The sequence below is a fragment of the Stegodyphus dumicola genome, chromosome 12 (genome assembly GCF_044657685.1).
Source record: "Stegodyphus dumicola isolate Sdum_Otavi_A_Nest chromosome 12, ASM4465768v1".
In the NCBI taxonomy this organism is placed as follows: domain Eukaryota; kingdom Metazoa; phylum Arthropoda; class Arachnida; order Araneae; family Eresidae; genus Stegodyphus; species Stegodyphus dumicola.
In genome coordinates this window covers 71,785,332-71,808,696 of record NC_140779.1, presented here as the reverse complement: position 1 = coordinate 71,808,696, position 23,365 = coordinate 71,785,332, and the positions used below count along the sequence as shown (strand labels likewise).

The 23,365-nt window shown below is 33.7% G+C and overlaps 1 protein-coding gene across 1 annotated transcript in view; it reads left to right on the top strand.

Annotated features, from left to right (window-relative positions):
* LOC118182154 (uncharacterized) overlaps positions 1-23,365 on the top strand; it is a 120,802-nt gene that overhangs the window by 75,517 nt on the left and 21,920 nt on the right. Inside the window, exons 5-10 of the mRNA XM_035351468.2 lie at positions 2,929-3,152; positions 5,300-5,511; positions 11,698-11,825; positions 16,631-16,754; positions 21,270-21,366; positions 22,922-23,052. Of these exons, the coding sequence (XP_035207359.1) occupies positions 2,929-3,152; positions 5,300-5,511; positions 11,698-11,825; positions 16,631-16,754; positions 21,270-21,366; positions 22,922-23,052 (916 nt within the window). The remainder of the gene's footprint in view (positions 1-2,928; positions 3,153-5,299; positions 5,512-11,697; positions 11,826-16,630; positions 16,755-21,269; positions 21,367-22,921; positions 23,053-23,365) is intronic.

Below are 23,365 nucleotides of genomic sequence, written 5' to 3'. Positions count from 1 at the left end.
CTAAACTACAGTAGCCATTCCTCGTGGTGTCTTATAAAACTTAAAATAACATAAACTGAAATACTTTTCACACACAAAACTTGTAACTTAACTTAATGTTAACTTCTCTGTTGTTTAAAACAGTAGCCTAATACTCAAAATCTGTAAACACCTGGAGTTGGAACGGTGATAGCTAACTTCTTAACTGACTTCTTGGCAGCTCCTTTAACACTACTGCGGGCGAATTTCACAAGCATACGGCAGCAATCCGATGTAAACTCCACTAGGCTACTGGTTAAGATTACATCCTACTTTTAAACTATGCTGTTTGCCATTCAATTTCCTTGAGTCTTAGCAAGTATCATGTTAGGCCAAGGAGAATAAGGTAGAATTTAAATCAAAGCGAACCGTTTATAAAACTTCACGCATAATCGGTATTGTGTAACTGATCCTTTTTTCTTTTCGTTTAGAAAATAAATGAGCAATAGGACTCTATTTATGCGAATTCCAGAAAATCCGTAACTCCTATTATCAGATTCGCATTTTCTTATTTGATCTTTTAAATTTATTTACGTGGTTTAATGTTTAAATGGTTTAAATAAGGTAGAAAAAGAATACAATATAATTTTGTCTTTAACTGTTTATTATCTAATATGCCAATCTTATTAAACTCAGGCGAATTATTACTATTCGAACAAACTGATTTGAGTTGTAACTTCAATAAACACGGAAAGAGGATAGCAAAACTTAAAAGCGTATTCTGTGACATGTAAAATCATAAAAACTGAAGATTACAAAACTTATTCACCGCATCTTGTGAACATCTAAATCAAACAAATATAAATTGAAATAAAAAAGTAACAATCAAAGCTTGCAGCAGATTTGGCAGTATTTGAGTTTGCTGCTCTCATACATAAAAGTGCCTCAAATCTTCTTCCGTTATCAGCTCAATCAGCGTGAACCTCAAGGTTTTCGAAAAGTCAGGCCCTAAGTGGAACTCTTTCAAGATCTGATAAGAGCGATTTGATTTTCCCGCTGAAAGCCAGAATAACCCATAAAGGATCAGGAAAACAATCGTATGCTTACAAGCTTTAGCTTTGAACAGGTAGGCTATCACCAAACTACTGCTAAATCTTACGAAACTACTAATGAAATGAAACTAGCACTCACTAAACGTATGAGTAGATTCAATTCAACAATAGATAGGCTGGAAAAGTGGTGGGACTGTTACTGATGAATCGCTATTTAGATAACTCTTTCCGTATTATGAATGCAAAATAAATAATACCATACGTGCTTTTAAACCTTGTTTAAATTTTGTTCTAGTGAAGGCAGCAAAAAAATAAATATCTGATGTGGAGGCACCATATGACTTCCTTATACGGCCTATTAAATTATATACATTTTTTCCTGTACATCCTTCACTAAAATTATTTCCTAGAATCTCATTAGAGGTATATTTCTAATTAATTAATTCAGTTCCCACTACATAGAAAGACAAAAATACATAGAAACTAAATGTTCATTAAAAATTGTAAAATACAGCAAAACCTAAAACAACAAATACAGTTAAAACAGTTTAAAAAGCCGTTTTTGCAATTAAAATTAGAGTTTCTGCACAAAAACAAGGAATTCCGCCAGGGGGCACGAAGGCAGAAATTTCAGTGCATAAAACTGAAAGTTAGCTTTTGGTAACACTAAGCAGAAAGACACGGAATTTAGTGCGCGGACTTAATTCATTATTTTACCAAGTTTCAAATGTAAACAAATGACCGCCTCGTTAGGCTTAGCAGCGTCACTTTTAAATTGTTGATAATTCTGCAACAATTGCATGCAGATTAACTATATTTGTATTTATGTATACTGTTTATGAATTACAATATTTTTTTAAAACATAATACCTGTTGTTTTTCGGAATTTCTGCTTCTTTGGAGACAGTTAAGGGTTTTTTTTCTCCTATTGAGGGATTTAGGGAATTTACTGGTTTGGGATTTCATGTCTTTGTGGATTTACGTTTGGATTTCTTAATATTTTTGTCTATAATTAATATATATATATATATGTTTGGAGTAAGCGATTTGAACCAAAAAGGAGGGTGCACAACTACATGTTATAGCAATCTCATGTACAATTTTCAATGTTCTATAGCTACTCGTTTTGTTATGCAAAATACATGCACCACGAAAAAATCGTACAGACGCCACGAAAAAATCTCTTCTTAATGCATTTTAAATCCATTTCACAATCCGTTTTGAGAAGTGCTTCATCCTGTTCGTACATACACATATCACGCAAAAACATCGTTCAAATCGATTCGAAAGCAGTCAAAATGGATATTTTCGTTGAACTACGATAGCTGAAATTTTACGTAATTACAATACCTCCTTTACTTAGTACAAGGGGGAGGGAAATTAAAATTTAAAAAAATAAAAAAGTATAGAAATTAATTAGCATAAAAATAACTGTTAAATTTAAATGAAAAATTCTAACATCACGAAACTGATGTTCAAGGAGTTATGATGAATGCTTATTTTTTAATTTGAAAATCCTTTGATTTTTATGAGTCTGCTTCATAACAAGAGTTCAGTTTAGTTAATCTGTCCTTTAGACTTTGATTGACGAGCTTTGAATAGTAGAAATGTCATATGCTCATGAGCAATGTGAAAATATGCCTATTTTATATTTAACCTTCGTATGTTTGAAAACATATTGAAATCAATGATGATTCAAACCTTCAAAGATGCATTTAAAATTAAAATGTTTTAAAACTGCCTCCTCGTGCTTTAATTTTAACAGAATGCTTATAACTTCAGAATTTTTTATACTTGAGATTATTTTATAAAATTAGTCGAAAGTTTGTTTTGAGGTACATTATTTACAAAAATACTGGGATATTATGATATTCTTCTTCTTTCTTTTTGGTCAATTAATTCAAATTGTAACTTGCAGCTTATCAACCAGATAAAGAAACAGAAGCCAAGCCCCTAGGCTCTCTTATTCCTGTTGTAGCTATAATCTGTGGAATTCTGGGTGGTCTTTTACTCATGCTTTGCTGTTTAATCCTTTATTGGCGCTGCTGCAGACCTAAACCTGCTCCATCCAGTCCAGCATCCTCCGCAAGTGGTTCATTGCAGCGATCGCTCTCAAAATATGGACAACATAACAGGAAACATGTAAGTGTTTTATCTTTTATTAACTCTTGCAAATGGCCAGAGGGATAAAACTGATAAATGCCCTTACTTCTATTGGGGCTGAATTCCATTTGAATGGAATGGCCCATATGGGATTTCGTTATTTTCGTTACTTAATTAACTGTAAAACTACATCCTGTTTACTCTCCCTCTGCTTCCAAAGAATTCTCGTCTTCGAAGGTAATTAAAAATCTAAAACCTAATTAGAAAATTAAATGCTCCAATTTCCATTTTGCGCGAAGTCTACTAAATGAAGAGCATAGAAACTGAACGATTATATGAGATAGTTTGACAGTCAATTCATTACGTCAGGTAGTTTGATTATGTGAGATAGTTTGTCAAATCAGATAAATAGCTGGATAAACAACTTCCATCTCATCGTTTTAAATACTGGTTAAATTTTCCAATTCCTCGGGTGAAAGGAGTTCTCAAAATGGGTAAAGGTCGGCAGAAATGAAACAAAACTACTTAGTCCTGTAAAGACCATTAGGGTTTCCAAATTAAGAAATATGAACATTTCGCTTTTCATTCGCCGGGATTCCAGCCACGGATTTTCCAATGCTAGCTGAATGTACTAACTAATTACATCACGAATGCACACATTTGGGAATATTCCTTTAGAATTTCCTCCAGTTAAAGAGTGACATGAAAGAGGCATGAGACACAGGCAAACAGATCCTATTGATGACGAGTTAATGTCCTCCATGTTTTAGTTCAGGCACCTCTGAAGAGACCGTTAGGCTTTTCGAAGCAGGAAATATGAAAATTCAAGTGTGTAGTTGATAGCAATATAATTGTCACACTTCATTTTATTATGTGTATGGTTTGTATGTTTCATTGTTTATTGTGTTTCACTTTATGTATATTTTGAGGTCTAGTTTATTTTTCAAGCACTATAAGTAGATAAGTTTTTAGGTAAAGCTTCAATTGCTATTTGCCTTACAAGAGTTCTTTCATGAAGAATTTTCTGAGGGAAGCAATATTTTTTGAACTGCTTCTATACTTCCTTAAGAAATCACATGCGCAGTTGCTTGTCATTAGAATATATAAAATTTAAGGAATAAAACAACGACAGTTTATAAGGTATTTCACCCACTTTCTTAGCGTGCCTTCGTGGTGTAGTGATCTGAACGCTTGACGTGTATTCCAGAGGTCCGTAGTTCGATTCCCGGCGAAGGCGTTGCTAATTTTTCATCTTGCCTGCTAAAAAAAAAAAAAAAAAAAAAAAAAAAAAAAAAACTATAGGCTCTACAGTGGCGCTCGAACTAAAAGGGTGGTGGATGATGATTCTCCACTCCCAGGATTTGGCGACTGGGTACCCTAAAACCTCAGTATCGCTTTAAAAGGGGGAGTATATAAGGTATTTCTCCCGCATTGTTAGCGTGCCTTCGTGGTGTAGTGGTCTGCACGCTGTGCGTGTATCCAGAGGTCCGTGGTTCGATCTCGGCGAAGGCGTTGCTCATTTTTCATCTCTTCTGCTTCCAAAAAATACCTAATTTCTCTACAAGTTTGGCGTTAACAATTAATGAAATATATTGGGAACAAGTCGAAACGTTGTAATCAGCAGTTCAAGTGCAATGCCTACTTCGTCATGCGAACTTCCGTTTAAATTAGCTATTTTTTTAACCCTAGTTTTCTTTGTTTTATTTTTTCTTTTTCTATTTATGTATATCTATCGTCTGATAAGGCATTACGAAACTATTACATTTACTTAAAGCTGTGTTGCTTGATAAAGGGCCTTATCACCTCAAAGCTGAGTTGGAACTGGTATCAGCATACTGTAAAGAGAACAGATATATCGCAAACGTCACATCACACTTACCTTATAATAAGTAAATAATAAGGAAAACATTGTCCGAGATATTGCAGCAGACATCTTTATTTTCAAGTTTTGGAATCCTACTTATTTACATATATCAAATAAGCACTATCATCTCAATCTGACTTATTTATACTTAGAACAAAGGTTCGGTTCTCAATTGTGTAGTTATTTGCAGAATTTACCCAATTCGAAAATTCTTTATAAACGGTGCCCATTAGTACAACTAAAGCAATCTTATGAAAAAAGTATTTGAATCTATACAAACTGCATCAGGTTTTAGATAAAATGTATTCATTACTATCAATAGATGTTTCAAGAAATGGCTCATCATTTGACAACGGAAATGGCAACGCAGATGAAGCAAGGATCCGCTGCGCATGAGTTGTACTACCCAGAAAAACGTGCACCCTCTGGTAGAAGTTTGCCTGCTTTGCCTATTAAAGGATCTCCTGAAGATGAACCTTGTACTCGTGGCTACGAGAAATCCATGAAAATACTGAAGATCTTGGAGAATAAAGAGTAAGTGATATTAAAACCCTTTATTCATCTGATGCTGTATTTTCGATTCTGAGAAGCTATTAATTATTTTGAAAGGAGGCAAAATTTACAAAGATTAACATTTTTTTGTGCTAAAGAGTTAATTGCATTTAAAATAGTGATTTCGGGTGCACTGCTTTTTTTTTTTTTTTTTTTTTTTTTTTTTTTTTTTTTTTTTCCCCGATGAAAAATCCGTTATATTTTCAAAGAAAATTCAACTAATTAAAAATAAAACAGTTGAATGATGTTTGACAGTGACTTTTTGACGTATATTATAAACTATCCATAAAGAGGTCGCTAAATGAAAACGTAAGTAACTGAGTTTAGTAACAAAATTGATGAAATGTTTTATTTTAAGTGCAGCTTTTCCGCAGCAATAACTGCTACGCGCTGAAAAACAAAAAATTACTGCTAATAATTTTCACGTAAATCAGGGGCAGTGCAGTACAAAGTTGGAAATCCGGATGTCCTGTATGCAGAATGATCTAAAATTCGGACTTTCGTCCATAACCTTCACCCCCTTTCTTTTTAAATTTTTTTATGCTTTTAAATTTTTTTCCTAATAAACCATGAGGAGAGTCCTAATTTTCACTTTAGCCCTGATGCCAACCTGGTAAATAATTATTTATTACTTTTTGCTTTCATCACCGCATGACTATCAACATTCTTCAGGTTGAGAAATAATTTACGTAGTGATGTCTGAACTTTTTTTAATATTAGTAATTGAATTTCAAAGAGCATGGCAATCTTTTATGTTTACATTACGCTTGGCGATGATAACAAATTTCAGCTAACTCCGTTGCTAAATGATGAGCATGTTGAAATTTGAGGAGAAATTGAACATAAATTTCTTTCCACATGCAAAAAGAGATTTTTGTGAATGATACTCATAGGCTACACAATTACATTTAGTGTTGTTTGAATGGAGAATAGCTGATTTGTTATTCAGATAAGCCAAGAACCAGTGTGTTACTGCACTTAAATGCGGAGTTTAGAGAGGCAAAATTTTTAGAATTTAGAGATTAGTAAAATGAAGGATTTGAAAAATCTTTAGAATTTAGAGAAGGCCGAGGGTTTAAGTGCGGGTTTTTTTTTTATTTATTTATTTAGGGAGGCGTTCGTCATCAGAATGTTTTACCCGCAGAGACTGCACCAGGCCGCAAAAGCGCCGGCCCTGGATAAACCTTAAGTGCACGTGGGAATTTATTTATTCGGAACTCAGTTAAGCCTTAAGCGTGTGCGAGAAATAGGCGTAAATATAATAAATAAGTAATATAAATCAGGCTTAACTTTGTCTAGAAGTAAGACAAAATTTATCGGTCGCTAGTCTCCTGATACATCGCCAACAATATATAGCAGACGCTAGCTAAGCTTTATGTTGATTGCCGCGAATTTGAAAGTGTTTAGATATCGCAAACAAAAAGCGAGTTTCCAATTAATGGAGTTTTTGAAGAAAGGGGGAGAACCGGTAATGGATGAAAATTTTATAAGAGAAGTTTTTCATTGCGATGACAATGCCCCAATCAGCAACCAGCTAACAGAAGGAGCAATTTGTAATGTAGTTTTAAATCCAGAAAATATTACTACCAATAGTGAAAAAAGTGACAGAGGGGTTATTAAGAACGAAAAAATTTCGATTGACCATTTAGTGGAAATTCTCAACGTGGCAGTTGCAGGACTTGAACAACGGAGCTTCGGACAAGAAATTATTTCTATATGTGGAATTAAAGATAAAGCACATGAAGAAAATGCGGCTTGCCGAAGGAAAAGAAAAAAAAAAAAAAACATAAATCAAGCTGGGGAGCCTATAAGAGTAAGGATTAGCAAGTTTGCCAACAGCTGTATCATAAACTCGAGAACTCTATGCTTTGACTAATTTGCTGACAAAAGCTGAATTTGGATTAAAGCCAAATAATAAAGTAAATGCGTTAATTAACACAAAACCTAGAAGCCTGAGGTAAAACTTACAAATTTTTCAACATAGTAAAAGATTTTAGAATATTTAACACTGATGAAAACTATATAGGTAAGCTGCTAGTCAAAATTAAAGTGTCGTCTGGAAAAATACGCGCTTATAATCTTCAACTTCTAAAATCTTCAGCTAATATCTAGTGGCGTAATTATGTATGTTAATTATCTGCATATAAACGCGAAACTGAACTTCTGTACATAGTTTAGCTTATGAAACATGCAAATTATGCTACTGACAACATGTTGTGCAATAAATTCATTTTTAAATTTGGATGTGCAGAACTGTTTAAATTTAACGCGTTTTTTAAGTGTGAACAGTTTTCATTAGTTATTACTCAAAAGCATCATTTAAGTAAAAGGAAAAGTGGTGGTTGATTGATAAAGTCGAATAGAGCGGAAAATGTAAATGAAGGTCGCCCAAAATCTGAATATTCCTCAAAGTGAATCAAGAACTTGAAACCGCCTTTTTAGTTAGTAGATAGCCTTATCAAGCATGACGAAGACTAACAACAGAATCAAAGACAATTTTCTGTCATTGTCGGTTTGAAAAACTGTGACGCGACTACTAAAGTGTTGGTTTTGGATTTTCAAGCTACGACAGCTATTCGAATCAGTCGTTTTAATGCTACAGGAAAGCTTCGGAGGTTGTACTTCATGCAAAAAAAAAGTGTGTTGCCTGCATACGGATTCGTTAAGGTGAATGCACACAAAACCGATGCTAGCGTAATAAAATTTATTTTATCAAAAGGGACGGTTCACAGTTCTGGACTTTCCATAAAAACAGTCGTACAACTCTTTACAGTATCACGGAGTACAGTTAGTAGTTACATTGCAACCTGCTAAGAGCATTAAACACAAAGCGCATCTGGAGAGCGAAGCTAGCTATCTCAATAACTCCGCACTTCCGTTAAACTAACAATTCACAACTACTGTAGATGCGATCTCCTGTCTTAGATAGTTTTCATGTGACCACCGAGATACTTATAGTACTTCTCGTACTGGAAGGCGGCCCACCAGCGGCCGAGCGGTTAAGTCGCTGAATACTGGTAGTTCGGTCCGAGGTTCGAGTCCCGCGAACGGGCTGGCTGCATGGGCGTTTTCGTGGTTTTCCCCATGTGTAACATGTATACGAGCCAGTTTCCCTTAGAAAGTCCTCCACGAAGGCATCCCTCCTCTTAGGCAGATAGCCCTCGAGGCTTTGCCATAATCACACACACACACACACACACACGTACTGGAAGGCAAATATGAGGGCCGGATACATATGAAATCAATCACAGCTGTTCAATTGCAATAACTATTTCGGTGATACCGGGACCAGACTAAAATGACACCAAATAGTCACCAAGTTTAGCGACTTTGGGCGATATCTCGCCAAATTAGCGAGATAACCATTTACTCAATTTTAATGTCTCTGTATTCTTATTTTTCCTGCACAGCATCATTTCTCTCAGCTTTTCATGTTACAGTATGCAGAAAAATTCAACAATTTCGCAAAAATGATCTGTCTATGTACAAAATTCGTTACAAATGGTTTGTGTCCCACTCACTTAATCTTCCAAAGCGGCCCATGCGTCGTCATCGTCATGTTCAAATGAGAAAGAGGAATGGGACTTACTGACAAGTCCATATATAGCTTAAACTGTGCATCTAGACATATTTTGATCTGATGGTAGGGAGGAATAAACAACTTGCTTTCCCTTTTTATGAAAGATCCCATTTTCAAGGAAACAGTTTCAATGTTTGGGATGCAATCATCAAAAATGGCCTTATGGAGCTGCATATCTTTAATGGAAGTTCTATAAACAGTTATGTGAACAAAGTCTTGGAATCTCATGTAAGGCCATTTAGGCATGCTGTTGCACCTGTAATTTTATTACTGTATGATAATGGAAACCTGTATAGAACATCTTTGGGATCAAAATACTTGGAAATGGAAGATATCACTCAAGCGAATTGGCCAGTTTGGACTTGGCTTGAACCCGATTAAGCATGCGTAATATGCCATTCGCCACTGAACTCAGTGCTCCAAATGCCTCCTCGCGTTCTCTAAGATTTGAAAGATGTACGCTTAGAACAGCGGCATGCTATGCCACGAGACTTGGTCACTAGTTTTTTTAAATTCTGGGAAAACAGAATTAGAGGTTTACATTTCTATCAGGGGTGAACTGATACCGTATTTAAGAAACCGCAAAAGAGGAGAGAGAATTGTTCTTGCACTTTTAAATTTCTATAAATTTGACTTTAGATTTAGTATTTTGAGATTAAGCAGCTAGAAAACTTGGGTGTAGATATTAAATAATGTTTTTGAACAAATTGCTTAGAATCGTTCCTCAATAAGTTAATAGTCAAGCTTTATTTCAGGCTGTATCCTTTAATGTTGACGAACTGTATATTTTCTGAAATAACTTAATAATTGCACATTATTTCATTTAATGTTCAGTACACAAAAGTATATTTTACCTTTGTTAAAATTTGTTTTTATGATTTTAATTTATAAGATACAAGCTTATAAATTTGAAACCAGGATACTATTTTTTATTGAATATAAGCCTTAATTCATTTAAGTACTAAAGGAAAAAATATGTGGATTTAAATTGCTTAAAAATTTCAATGTACAACATTTATTTAAATGGTTAAACATTTTACATTTTATTCATTTTAAACATTTAAAAATTAAGTATATGAATAAAAAGTAGGATTTAATAATTATATTTTCCCTCATCGTTGAAGAAATATTTTTCTTCTGGCAGTGTTTTCCCCCATGGAAGAGAAATTTGCCATCTTTGCTCTAGAGTTAATGACTAAATAATGTCACTTGCTAACGAGAGTGCGAGATAATGTTCCAATGCTTGATTTTGAAGAAAGACGTGAAAAAATAAAATATCAAGTTAAAAGCTTCCACTTTTTTCTAAATTTACATTTGTAGAGGCTTAAAGTTTAATAATATGTAAAATTTTGTGTAATTTGTGTACTGAGAAAGTATTTGAAGGCCCGGCTGAAAGAGGAAGCCCCGGCGGGCTCTGAATATTGGTTTATTTGCAACGAATTTTTTAAATGAGTTTCAAAATTATTAATCTGTCTCTATTATTATATAATGAAGAATCTGTGTACATGTATTTGTATGTATGTATGTATCGATTTTGTTTTATTTATTTCAGATTTTGAATGAATTTAATGACATCTTTTATTAATAAATTCAACGATTTTAAAGGAATGTCTTGTCGTTCGGTAAAACATAGCCTATTTATATTCCAAATTTAATCAGGAAAAAAATTGCAGTTTAAAAGAAATGTATTGTTACTCAAAGCGACATTACTACAAAGCGTAATGCATCTGTCTTTCGAATTCAATCGACAAACTCAGCAACTTAAATGTGTTGCCACTGCCTTATGTCAAATACTTTTTTTTCCACTATCCACCAGTGTGTTGCCGTTCGGTATACCGTAAAATATTTAAGTTTTATTTAGAATTTAATTTTTCGCTCATGATTAACAAATTAAGCGATTGAAAAGCAACAAATGCAGTTGTTCACTGTTATTATTAATCAAGTGAACCAGTAAAATAACTCTAGCTGTACTCATTAAAATCATTATATACATTATAACATTACATATACGGCAAGAAACCCTAAAAATTTAAAAACAGAATCAATGAAACAATTAATGAGAAATAAAATATTGAAATGTTTAAGACATTCGCTCTAGCAAAAAAGTTTCGAATTATCGAATTCACCATATATTCAGCAAATAAGTGAAGGAACTAGTATTTGTACCAAAAAAAGAGGAAAACGCAGAAAAGAAGAAGCAAAAAAATTCGAAAGCAAAAAGGAAGAATTTATTTGAAGGTAAGCCCGGAAGAAAAAAAACAATCATGAAAATAAAAGTAAAATAATTTTTTGTTCCTTCTATTTTAATTGATGCTGGAAAAGAAACAATTTTTAATTAAATTTCGTTTCTGATTTATCAATTAACACCTCAAATTAACGAATTGAAAGTTCAGGCATTTTGTTTATGAATTGCATACATAACTGGTGGGTTTAATGATTCTTCACACAATAATAAAATAAAGTAATATTTGAATATATGAACTTAGGCAAGTCAAAAATATTATGTGCTTTAGGAGTTCAGCCTTAACCGTGGTTATTATACTGTCTTGATGCTACAAATTCAGTATGTACTCACTGTCTCATTTCAGCGCCGCTACCAGTCCTATCCCAGGAAAGCATTCCAAAGGAATGAGAGAGACAGATGAAAATCCATTAGAAAAGAAGAAGCAAACGAAACCAAAAAAGCGACGAAAAAGCAAAGATTCACTCGATCAAAGTAAGCCAATTTTTGTTTCCTGTGAGGATGGATTTTGTTAAAAAAGACTTTTCAAACTGCTTAAACACATTAAATTTTAAGTTATGTTGTAATTAATGTGATGGGGATTTCTCTGATGTTACACGTAATAAGTCAAAACAAAGTTTTAGGTTTAATTTTTTAAATAAATTTCAGTTGTGGAAAGTTATTAAATTCTAACAGCTGAGCGCCCAGTACTGGACAATAATTGACAGCATTTATTACATCTCAGATTACTTTGTCGAAGATATTGTCTGCTTTCGAAGAGAATTTCCTTAGAAGTTAATTGTTTGTCAGTATACGTTAACTGTCATGAGTGAAGAAGCTGAGAAAATGATTTGAATCAAATTCCAGACATTAATGATGATTTTGTTTTCAAACAACTGTCACTGGAGATGAAACATTTTGCTTTGCTAACAATCATGGGACACATCATCTGCTTGGATTGAAGAAGATACATTTCAGCTACGGATGCTTCGCTTTTAAAAATCTCTAGTAAAGAACATGTTGGTGGTCTTTTGTAATTGGAAAAGGATAATTGATAAAGAATGTTTCCCTGAGAGACAAAATGGTATTTTATAAAGACTGGCTTCTGATGTCAAATCATTGCTTTAAACCAGAAAATGCTCAATCGAATAGCAGTTCTTCGTTGCATTTCAAAACGCCATTACGCAGTTCCTTTATCAACAAGCAGTTTCTGACAAAGAGAAGTGTCATAGTTCCAAACTATGGTTGTTCTCTAGACCCCTTTATTCATCAGCTTTGTTACCTGCAGACTCATTTCCCTTCGTTAAAGGCAAGTCTGATCTTAGTGGTCATTATCTTAATAGTATTAAAGCGATTCAGAGCAGTAACGAGAGATTTAAGCATCATTGTAAGATATGAATTCTACGAAGCAGTTTGTATGATCGTGAAAAGCGTTGTATAAACTTTAAAAAAATGTATATTGAAGGCGAAGACGTGAGAATATTACTTTTTTCAACTTTTTATGAACTTAGTCCCTAGACTTTATAGACGCAGTATGTACACCTAGGAACTGTTTCAACTGCAGCAGGACCATCACATCAATTATATTAGTTGAGAGTCTCAAATAATGTGAGTAATTACTTGAAAGTAACTGTGAACTAGAGTAAATACAAATGCATAAAAGTGATAAAAAAGTAAGCTTTAACCCCCTATGAGCCAGTGAAATAAAGTTCCTCCCTAAACCATACGGGATTTTAATTTTATTCCGAACATTATTTGCCTTAAAATGAATTAGTTGAATAACGATGGCTTTACATTTTGAGTTCATCTTTTTTTTAATATGGACAGTTGCAAATAAACAAATATTTATCTTTAAAAATAAACGATTTAATATAAGAAAGCAAAACATTTTCCAACCAAAGTTCGAAACTTTCTGTAGAAGCAATTTTTGACATTGTAAGATTTAGTTTAATTAACCAATTACCTTATTATTTGAATTATACTATCACTTCTATTTTTCGTCAGCTCTAGCTACGATGTAAATGTACATAATAACAATGTTTTTGAAAGTTAAGGAGTGAGCTCTGGCAGCGACGCTAAACGTTGTATGCTGTGCTAGTGAGCAAAACTTAGGCAACTTTTCTAAATTTGACCGCAGTTTCCTCAAAAAAATCAATTGGGAAATACGACATTCATAATACAGAGGCGCAATGTAGTACTTAAAGGATGAGGAAAGCATTATAGCACACAAAAAAAGTGAATAGGACACAGGCAATACGGAAGGAAAAGAAAAGGGTCTTATTGACAGAATGGCATTGGTATAAAAGACTGTCTCGATAAGAGGAGAAACAATAAAGCAAAGAGCCTTAGTAAGGGATATGGCCTCCCCTAACTGTAATATTTGCTTCGCACCATATGTCCATATTCAACAAAGATTTTCTAATAAACTTGTGGTAAGAGTTCCTATTCTTCAAAGAGCATGTGTTTCATTTATCTGCTGTTCTGCGGAGGGTAAGATCGTGCCGCCAGGTGTCCTTCTAAAGTACCCCACTTATGTTCAGTGGGTTTTTAATCAGGGTAGCATGCTGGCCAATCCATTCCATGGATATCTTCACGTTCGAGGAGCACCTCAAGATCATGACCATGCACTGTCATCCATAAAAACAAAGTCGAGCCCAGAAGACCAGGCATCCCAGAAGAGAGACACGTGAGGGAGAATATCTTTACCATTGGAACGATCTCCAGTAAGTGAACCTCGGTCGAAAATATCGAACTCCATTCGTCCGTTCAGCATAATTCCTTCCCATACAGGCATGCCAGGCCAATCCAACGGTCTCCTCCTCTGACGTTTGTGGGAGGGAAACACGTTCCTACTTTTGTTCATATCAGCTGGCGTGGAGAATCGTTTGTCAGGCCAAAATGATTCTTATCTGTAAAGAGGACATAACGCCACTGATAAGTGGCTAATTTTTGTGTTCTCTACACCACTGTAAACGGTGCCGCCGATGGGCTGCTGTCAATGGTATGCAGCATTCAGGACGGCGAGAGATTAGGCTATCACTGTGAAATCGTCTGGTCGTAGTGAAACGGGACACCTGTCGCCGTGCGCGGCTGCTGAGCAATGTTACCTGCTTCCGGTTTCGATCTCTTTTCGCCTGTTAGACAAAATATCCGTTATTAGTCACCGTTAATTTCCTTGGCTGACCACCATCAAACTTTTCTAAGCTGTACGTATCATTTAGAAGGCTATCTAAGCTACCGAAACAACACTTTTACCAATTCCAAACTTTTGGGGTACAGACTTCAAACTACATCCCTCCTCAAGCTTGCCTAGTTCTATAATGTGTAAAGGCATCCTGGTGTTTTCTTGTAGCTAGCTATGCTACACTTATAATCTCACTTTCACTTGCAGAAAAAAGCATCAGAATGCGCCTTCCTTTCTTCTTTTTAAATTGCCTTTCACTGCACGCGCTGAGTTCTCACGTTTTGCGTGCTCTGACGTACCCTGTGACGTCATGGTGCTGATATTTGTATATGTAATACTGAGTCACAAAACCTTTCTACTAATTTGGCTTTTCATTGTACTAATAGCAAAAGGCCTTTTTCACTAATTTTATAGCTGTATTTTGAAAAATGAATTTGTTGCTTAAATTGCACACTGGTTATTTCCTCTCCCCAGCTCTGAGGATTACTCTATCCGGCGTTAGCCTTTCGCCAGCCAAGTTATTCGTGCAAACTGGACTGAAATGCGTCAACACTTGATAGTCTTGATTGCGAATCTTCAGAATTAAAATTATTCGCCTTTTATATTATGTGAAATCTCGCAAACTGTGAACGCAAAATTGTGAGCGCAAGTCGTGCATTAAAGTTTAAATTTTAAATAATAAGATTTGTTTACACCTTTTTCTGCGCTGGTAGTTATTTACATAGACATAATGATGTGTCGCCTGACAGTTTCAGTAGGGACTGAGTCTGTGAAACCCTGCAAGATTAGAAACTTTTTTTTTTTAATAGGAATATTTTTAAACTTTTAAGGCCGTTATATTACGTTTTATTATGGTGCCATGTATTCATCCAGAACACTTAGTGGTGCCATTGCGCGAAACATAAATCTTTATCTTCCACTAAACTCTCGAATATCTAATTCTCAGTAAGTAACTATTTCTTAGTTTTAATTTAATTTTCAGATTTAATCATAATCAGCCAACCAAATGAGCGGTTTAAAAGCAAAAGATGCACCTCTTAATAATTTTAATCTTTATTTTACTTTGTTTAAAACCGCATATAACTGATTTAATTTTTAATACAGCTAAATGACTTTTTCTACAGCATTTGCAGCATTATTGCTATTAATAAAAGATATTTCTAGTACCACATATCTTAGTACTGTTTTTTCTTTTAATGCTTCCTATATTTTCTAAGAATTCTACAACAGTTATACAAATATAAATACAACAGAACGCAAATGCGTGTAAACTAAGCAAATGAAAATATTTATAAACTAAGAAAATAAACAAAGGCAAGGTGTAAAGACTTATTCTTAAAATAAATTAGTTACATTCAGTATCTGTAATGTAAAAAGGTGCCTCATTTGTTAAGTAATTACTCATAAATTTTAAATAAACAAATACAAAAGAAACATTCCTGTATTTATAATTCCACAAAATGCAAAGCACTAGTTCCATTAGCGTGGCAATTGCTTTTCATTAATTAATTAACTTATTTTCTTTTGTGAATATAATTCAGTTGATGGGGAGCTAACATTTCTTGAAACTATACTTTCATAATTCTATTTCCCTAACACTAAAAGGGAAGAACTAATCCCTCTTATTAAAGTGTTTCTCGGTCAGAACCATTTCGTTTTCCAAACGAAACACTGTCGCCAAACTGAAGGATTAACTGTGCCCCTCAGTCCAGTATTTCTTGACATTTGCATGCACTCTTCTGAGGTTAAATTATTTAAAAACTTTTTTCCCTCCCGTTCTATGTTCACTATACTGATGACACGTTAGCACTTTTTGATGTAAATAAAGAGGACCTGATAAATATTTTATTTTTAAAAATTTGATTTATCCAACCATTCAAATCATATTCGAAACTAAAATTCTCTACGGCTTTTCTTTCCTTGAAGTTCTAACTGAATGTAATGAATTTGATTTCAACACTTTATTAGCTTTATACAAGCTTTATGCAAGAAAACGGTTTGGGGGAAAGGTGTTTACTCCAAACCTTTCTCTGTTTGGTAGAATCGTTATTCTACTAAACAAAAAATGGTCTAATTTTATTTTTATGAATAAATTTGATAAAATTTTATTCTGTAGGGAAAGAAGAAAAACAATCATCCAGCTTACGCCCTGTACCACCTTTACCCAAATCATCATCAAAAATGGAAGTTTCTGATGCTCAAAAGGAAAAAGAATCTCCTGATTCAGGGACTTCTAGCAGGTAAATGGAACACAAAAAGTAAACATTTATTATAAGTAAAGCCATTTATTTACAAATGGTCTCTTTTTTAATGTTCTGCATATGCGTTTTTCCACATGAATTAATTTTAATGTGCTCAACTAAGTTTCTATTTAAGCACTGAAAGTGATCTAATTCGTCCATTTCGATTGCATATTAATTATATACAGAGGTGTCTCGCACAGCGAATGTCCCGCATTATGACTGCTCACGCAAAATCATTTTCCATTATCATCATAGAAAGTATGAAGCTAAATTTGAACATGGAAACAAACAAAAAAACATTTGAACAACGTAAACATGGAAAGTAGTCTATACATGGAAAAAGACAACAATCAAAAGAACAACCGAGTAAAGGTAATAAATATTAGCGCAGAAATGCAAGCTTTCTTTCAGTAGGAACATAAGAAAGCCTAAAAGAAGATTCTGATGAGAATGATGAGAATACAAATGGCCCATGCATACTACAATCATCAAGAACCTTTTGAAGAAATTGGAAGAAATCCTGGCCACAACCAAGCCCTGGCATCTCAATCAGGCTAAGACTAAAAGAATGGCAGATCTTGTTTAGTTTATACACTACTTCCATCCTAAAGGATAGGAAGAGTTTAACCATTTTAGGCAACTTGTTGAAATCTGGACATCTCCAAAACGCCAACATAGACGCGCAAAACAGCGTTCTGTTGGCATGGTGATAAAAGAGCGGAATGCCATGGCCTTGAGCCGGGTGTTCGAATCCTGGAGAAGGTATGGATGTTTGTTAAGTGTGTAGTGTCTTTACGAAATGGAAGCGCTAGGTAAAAATGAAGGAAAACAACCAATTTACGTGTTATACAAGACTACATGGGCTACACAAACGTTGTACGTGTACTACATAAACTACAGACAGAAATGGAAGTCTGTTAAAAATAATTCTAAATGTGGCCAAAAATTTAATAAAATTAAATCAAGTCAGCCAAAAATAATTATATTTCTCTCAGGGCTGGGCAAAAGTCGAACTGTCGCTTATAATGTGCCCAAGAATCTAGCCAGCGACAGGTACTTATTACCTCTTGGCCGTGATAAATTCATATACTTGATCGAAATCCTTCGAGATCAGGAGAATAAGAAACAGCAACAGATGTAGGAAATCAATTTCTGCCTTCATCTGAAATCTAGTAATACTCTGGACTAAATTAAACTCAAATCCCATGAGACTATGTGCATCAATAACGTGTGTTTATAATATAACGGTTTTTTATAATTAAGGAATTTCTAGAATTCCTGATAGAAGTGGAATTTTAAATATTTCTGTGAAATTACGCGAGTTTCGTGATATTAATCTACGTTAGAGAAAGGATTAGAGTTCTTATATTAACTTCTGGAAAATTGCGTCACAGGACGAATGATATCTTGGAACAGATTGAGTTCGTTATGAGAGGCATCACTGTAATTTCAAAAGCTATTGAAAACTTTACCTAGGTGATTAATTTTAATATTGTGTAAAATTTTAAAAAATAATAAAGTTCAACCATTATTGCGAAGATCGCGATCAGGAAAAGAATTTACACAAATCAATTCCTCAAATTATTTTCTTTTTAAAGAAATCATTTTTTCTTTTATCATCATAATTTGTTTCTTTCATTCAATTTATTTAAAGTCTGTAATTAATTTCAAAATGGAGACAAATTCTACCTATTACAGTGATATCCAACAGGTTTGTCTTAACGACTACAACTAGGTTCTGCCTTGAATTGAGGACACCCGATGTTTTCCAGAAGTTTTCATGAATTTTTCAGAAGTTTTCATGAAATTGTTTGGAAAATAACAATTTCATGAAAATAAATGATTTTACGGGAAGATTTTGTGTTTCCAACTTATAAGGAAACTTAATACGAACCTATAGAAAACTGAAGCAAATCCACTAATAAAAGGCAGATGTAGGTAGGTTCAAACTAATTTTGTTTCAAATTATAAAGTAAAGAAAATCACATACTAATAAACTAATTTATAATGCAAAAAATGCTACTATTAAATTACCAAATAATTCATTAAGTCTGTACTGCATTAACTCATCGACTTGCTGTTAATGAGATATTTGATTATTAATGTTCTCTCAAGAGTTATTAAAATTTGACGTATATTCTGATACACAGCATGCCAGCACCATGTTGTTTTTCACATGCTTTAGAGTTAACATGTTTTTGTTTGTTTTCCATTATTATAAGTCGTGAAGAAGCCTGCTGACCAAGATACGTTGACCCAAAAAGTGCTTTCACTGTTAAAGCACACCTAAGTATGTTTTGTATTTAATAGTATCTGTTAGTTAAATTTTCTATGCTTTTGAATGTTATATCAGTAAGAAGAGTAAAAATTTTTAATTTATCCTCCGATTTGGATCAATAATATTTTACCAAAGTCATTTCTGCTATTCCAAAAATTGTTTGTGAGCAACAAAAACATGCTTATAAGCATGTTGAAAACCTTCTGAAAGAAGCTGGATATGAGGGTTCATACCCTAAAATATATTCAAGGTCTAAAATGAAGGTAAATGACGGAAAATGTTGATATTCTATCTGCAGTAAATTGTTCTTACACAAATTGATTTTAGCCAGAAAAGCAGATAATTGAACTCATCTTTTCCGATACGTGTTTTCCTCTTTCTTGTAACATGGTATTTGAAGGTAGTGAAGGTGACAACACGCAAGTAGGTGAACACAAATGTAACGCCCCTGTATGTGATATGTAACTATACGCTTTTTGTGATTGTGTTTTACATTGGAATTAAAGTTTTCGCTTCAAACCGGTATTGTGATTGTGGTAGGCAGACGCCCACAAGCCACCGGTTAGACGCCATTAGTTTATTATTAAAGAAGTGTCGAAACATACGTATAAGCTTCTGAATAAACTGTGTAGAGACATTAGGATTTTTTTATAGGCAGAAAAGATGAAAAATAGCAAACGCCTTCGCCGGGAATCGAACCGCGGACCTCTGGAATACCGGCCCAGCGCGCTACCGTTACACTATGAAGGCACACTAGGGAAGTGGGAGAAATAACCTTACAACTGGATCTAAAGGAATATTATAAGCTTTTTTAATGCACTCTTGAGTACACTGAATAAAAAGTTTTGACGCTTAACATTAGCTTTCCAAAATGTAATAATTAATGGTGGTAAATGTATTTAAAGGTTGTTGCGTTAGCAATCAAGAATAGAGCTGAATTTTATAAAATATAAATAACTGTAGATAATGCCGAAGATTTATATAATTATCTACAAGTGATATCTATCAATTTGCATTTCCCTCATCTTTTAGCAAATGCTGAGTTAAACTCTATATTTGCGTTATTTTGCCTTTTTACTAACAAAATGGAATAAATTTCGCTAGTTTATGCTCAGTTTCTTGAGTTAACTCTTTGTCATAGACAGCTTCCTGTTTAATGGTTTAAAGAAATTTTCTATTTTAACTTCACTGTTCCCTACCTTGTTAATCTTATGCTGTAAAGTACTTAACTCCCTACTACTGTGTATCTTCGAGGTGCGTTGGAAGCACGTCCGGCTAGCATTGGAAGGTCTGGCGTTGGAGTTCCGGCGAGAGAATCGCTGATTATTCATGCTTCCCGGTTTCAGCAAAATTCTAAATTTAGCTCTGTAAGTAGCGCCTAAACTCAAATTTGGTGGACGATAATTCGTTTCCACCAGGATTTAGCGATTTGTTCCCTGCCTTCTCTTGGCACCCTTTAAGTGAGGAAGAGTCTAAATTATTTTCTCCCTCCTTCTCTCATAGTGAAACTGGAAACACGTCCGGATAGAAATCGGGAAATCAGAACTCATCAGGTTTAGAGAGAGCACTGCATATTTTCATGTTTCCTGTTTCAACAAATCTAATGACTTTACAATTATTTAAGTAAATCATCACGAAACTTTTCCAACTATTCGTTGAAGTTTTATATTATATTCTGCAATTTTTCAGATTGCAACCCTTTTTCACCTATTCCATTTTAGGGAGGGGGAATAACAATTAACAGTATTTTATAGCTTATATTATTAAGTAAAATAATTATATTTCAATAGGTACATTTAATTTTTTTTTAATTTTATCATTAAAAGGAACTGAAGATAACGATAAGAGGCAACATTGTCAACCATGTGCATTTTCAGTGGTTTCAAAAAATTTGTCTTACTCATATAATCTTCTTTGTATTTTAAATTAAGATTAGGTTTGTCTAATATCTTAAAGCATAACTGCTTCATTGCATTATATTTACCGAGAAATTAAATAACATTTTGTACATGTAATAGGAATCAGATAAACTGAGAAGAAAACGGCAAAGTTCTTCAGAATAGTTACAGCGAAAGTTTAAAAGCTTTGTACTTCAGAATATTTACTGCAAACTTTATTCATTCCATACATGAAAATCAAACAAAATGTTTTGATCTTAAAATATCAATATTAATATTTGATTTCATTTTAATTATTGCTGTAAAATAAACAAGTTCTTATTTTCCCCCTCAAAGGCAATTTTCATCTCCGCCGAATTCAGATAAAGGAGGAGAGGAAACAGGAAGTGATGGATCTAACGCTGAACTGCTGCCACCTCTTCAAAATTTAATTGTAAGAAAAGTATTTTATAGCAGACTCTTTACCGTAATAAATATAAGAAAATAAATAAAATGAGATAAGGATTTCATTCATCAGACATATTTCAAATATCGTTACATTTAAAAGAATCTTTGTATGTATGCAGGTTTTTACGAAAAAGGTTTAAAGACCAGTAAATTTCAGAGTTTACTGATATATCCAATCATTTATGGTCATTATTTTGAAAATAATAAAAAGAATAATAATTAGCGAGATACTTAAACTGCAGGCCTTTTACAAAAGTACGATACTTTACTCTCAATCGTAATTTTCGCTTCCGCTCCCTTCTTAGCTTTTATTAATCGAAATACTATTTGTGAAAATTGTGCAGCGTTTTCGAAGACAGGCTATACTGGCATCCATTTTTACTGGATATCTTGATTAACAGAAGAATTAATATTTCAAACGGACTTCGTATTACTTGTTCAGAACATTCTCATTACATTCATATTTTTTGTTTAAAAAATATAAAAGTAAAATCTAATAAATATTTACTGTTACCTGTAACTACAAAACACCCATAAAACAGAATTAAATCTCATGTTGGCTGCTTTAAATTAAGATATTGCTCAAATTTTAATTTTCTTCGTTGGATGCGTCGCTGCCCCTTCTTTTCTAGGCGTCATCATATTCACCGTATAGCCAGAGCAAATAATAATCAAGGTCAGCTACTTCGGATTGGAAACCCCGATTTTCTTAAATTTCTTCTCAAATGAAGTTAATTTTCTTACCCCCATAATCAATGCACGCATTTTCCCAACAGACTATCGTATTTTACCCATAAATATTTAGTTACCACCAGTCATTCATTCTGAGGAAAGCTGTTGAAGTTCATCTTTGAAAGTTTCATTAATTGAGAACTCAGCTGTTTATAAGCTGTTGGGTCTTAGAGTTATTATTTATGCCTCTTAGTAATTTAGACGTTGTTTATGAATTTTCTAATGACACTTAATTTCCGATTTTTTTGAAAGATCATCCATCTTTCTTACTCCATTAGATACAATGAACCTTTGGATATAGCGAACTCAAATTTCGGTCCTCTGAAAAGTGATTATACCGGAGTATGGATACATTTATTGTATTTAAAAGCGAATTTAAAAATGTGTTCTTAATTTTATAATACTTTATTTTAACTTCAATTTTCGTTTTCCCCTTAACGATTCCTTGTTTGGCTTTATTACGTTCAGTGATGTAAAAAATACTAAACCCATGTCAAGGAATATTCTATACCGTGTACCGTGCAGGTGTTTGAAACTGAACGATATTCCCGCCTTCAAAGTTGAAAAGGAGTTCACTCATCAGCATTATTGAAAAAGCAGAAATTCTTTTTTATGGGTCTTTTAATAATTCTTTCCAGTGTTATTCTAGATATCACGGCAAAGAACATTTTATGAATTTTATAATATATCTGGCTTGTGTGAATAAACTTGTTGCAATAAATGCTATTTCATATTTATATATTCTCATGTATGGATATTATTTTAATCCTTGAGACTTTTTAAACGTTTTGCTATCTTTTTCCGCATAGTCTCGTTCGAAATCTGAATGCGAGGCGGCGACAGCCGAGACTCATTTGCACCTGTCTAGGGTAAGACAGAGGATTTCCGATCTCTTAGATGATGCATTTGCCTTAGCAGGAGGGAGGAAGCTATACGGCAGGTAAGAAATCTCATTCTGTCATAACTCATTAGTTCTGACAGAAAGCACCACAGAATGCTAATATTCTATAGATTCTAAAGGTACAACTGTACCTAGATAAATGTATACTACGTCTTCCACTGAAACTTTACAGCAACATGCCACTTAAGCATATCTTCTTACCTTTTTTTATTCTACGAAACATTAAGAAGAAAAGTAAAGACCACAGTTCCCTTCTCATAATAACATGATTAAATACAGGAACTAAAGCTAAAACTTAAGAACTCTATAACACTAAAGTATAACTCTCACAGAATACAACTTACATCTTTCC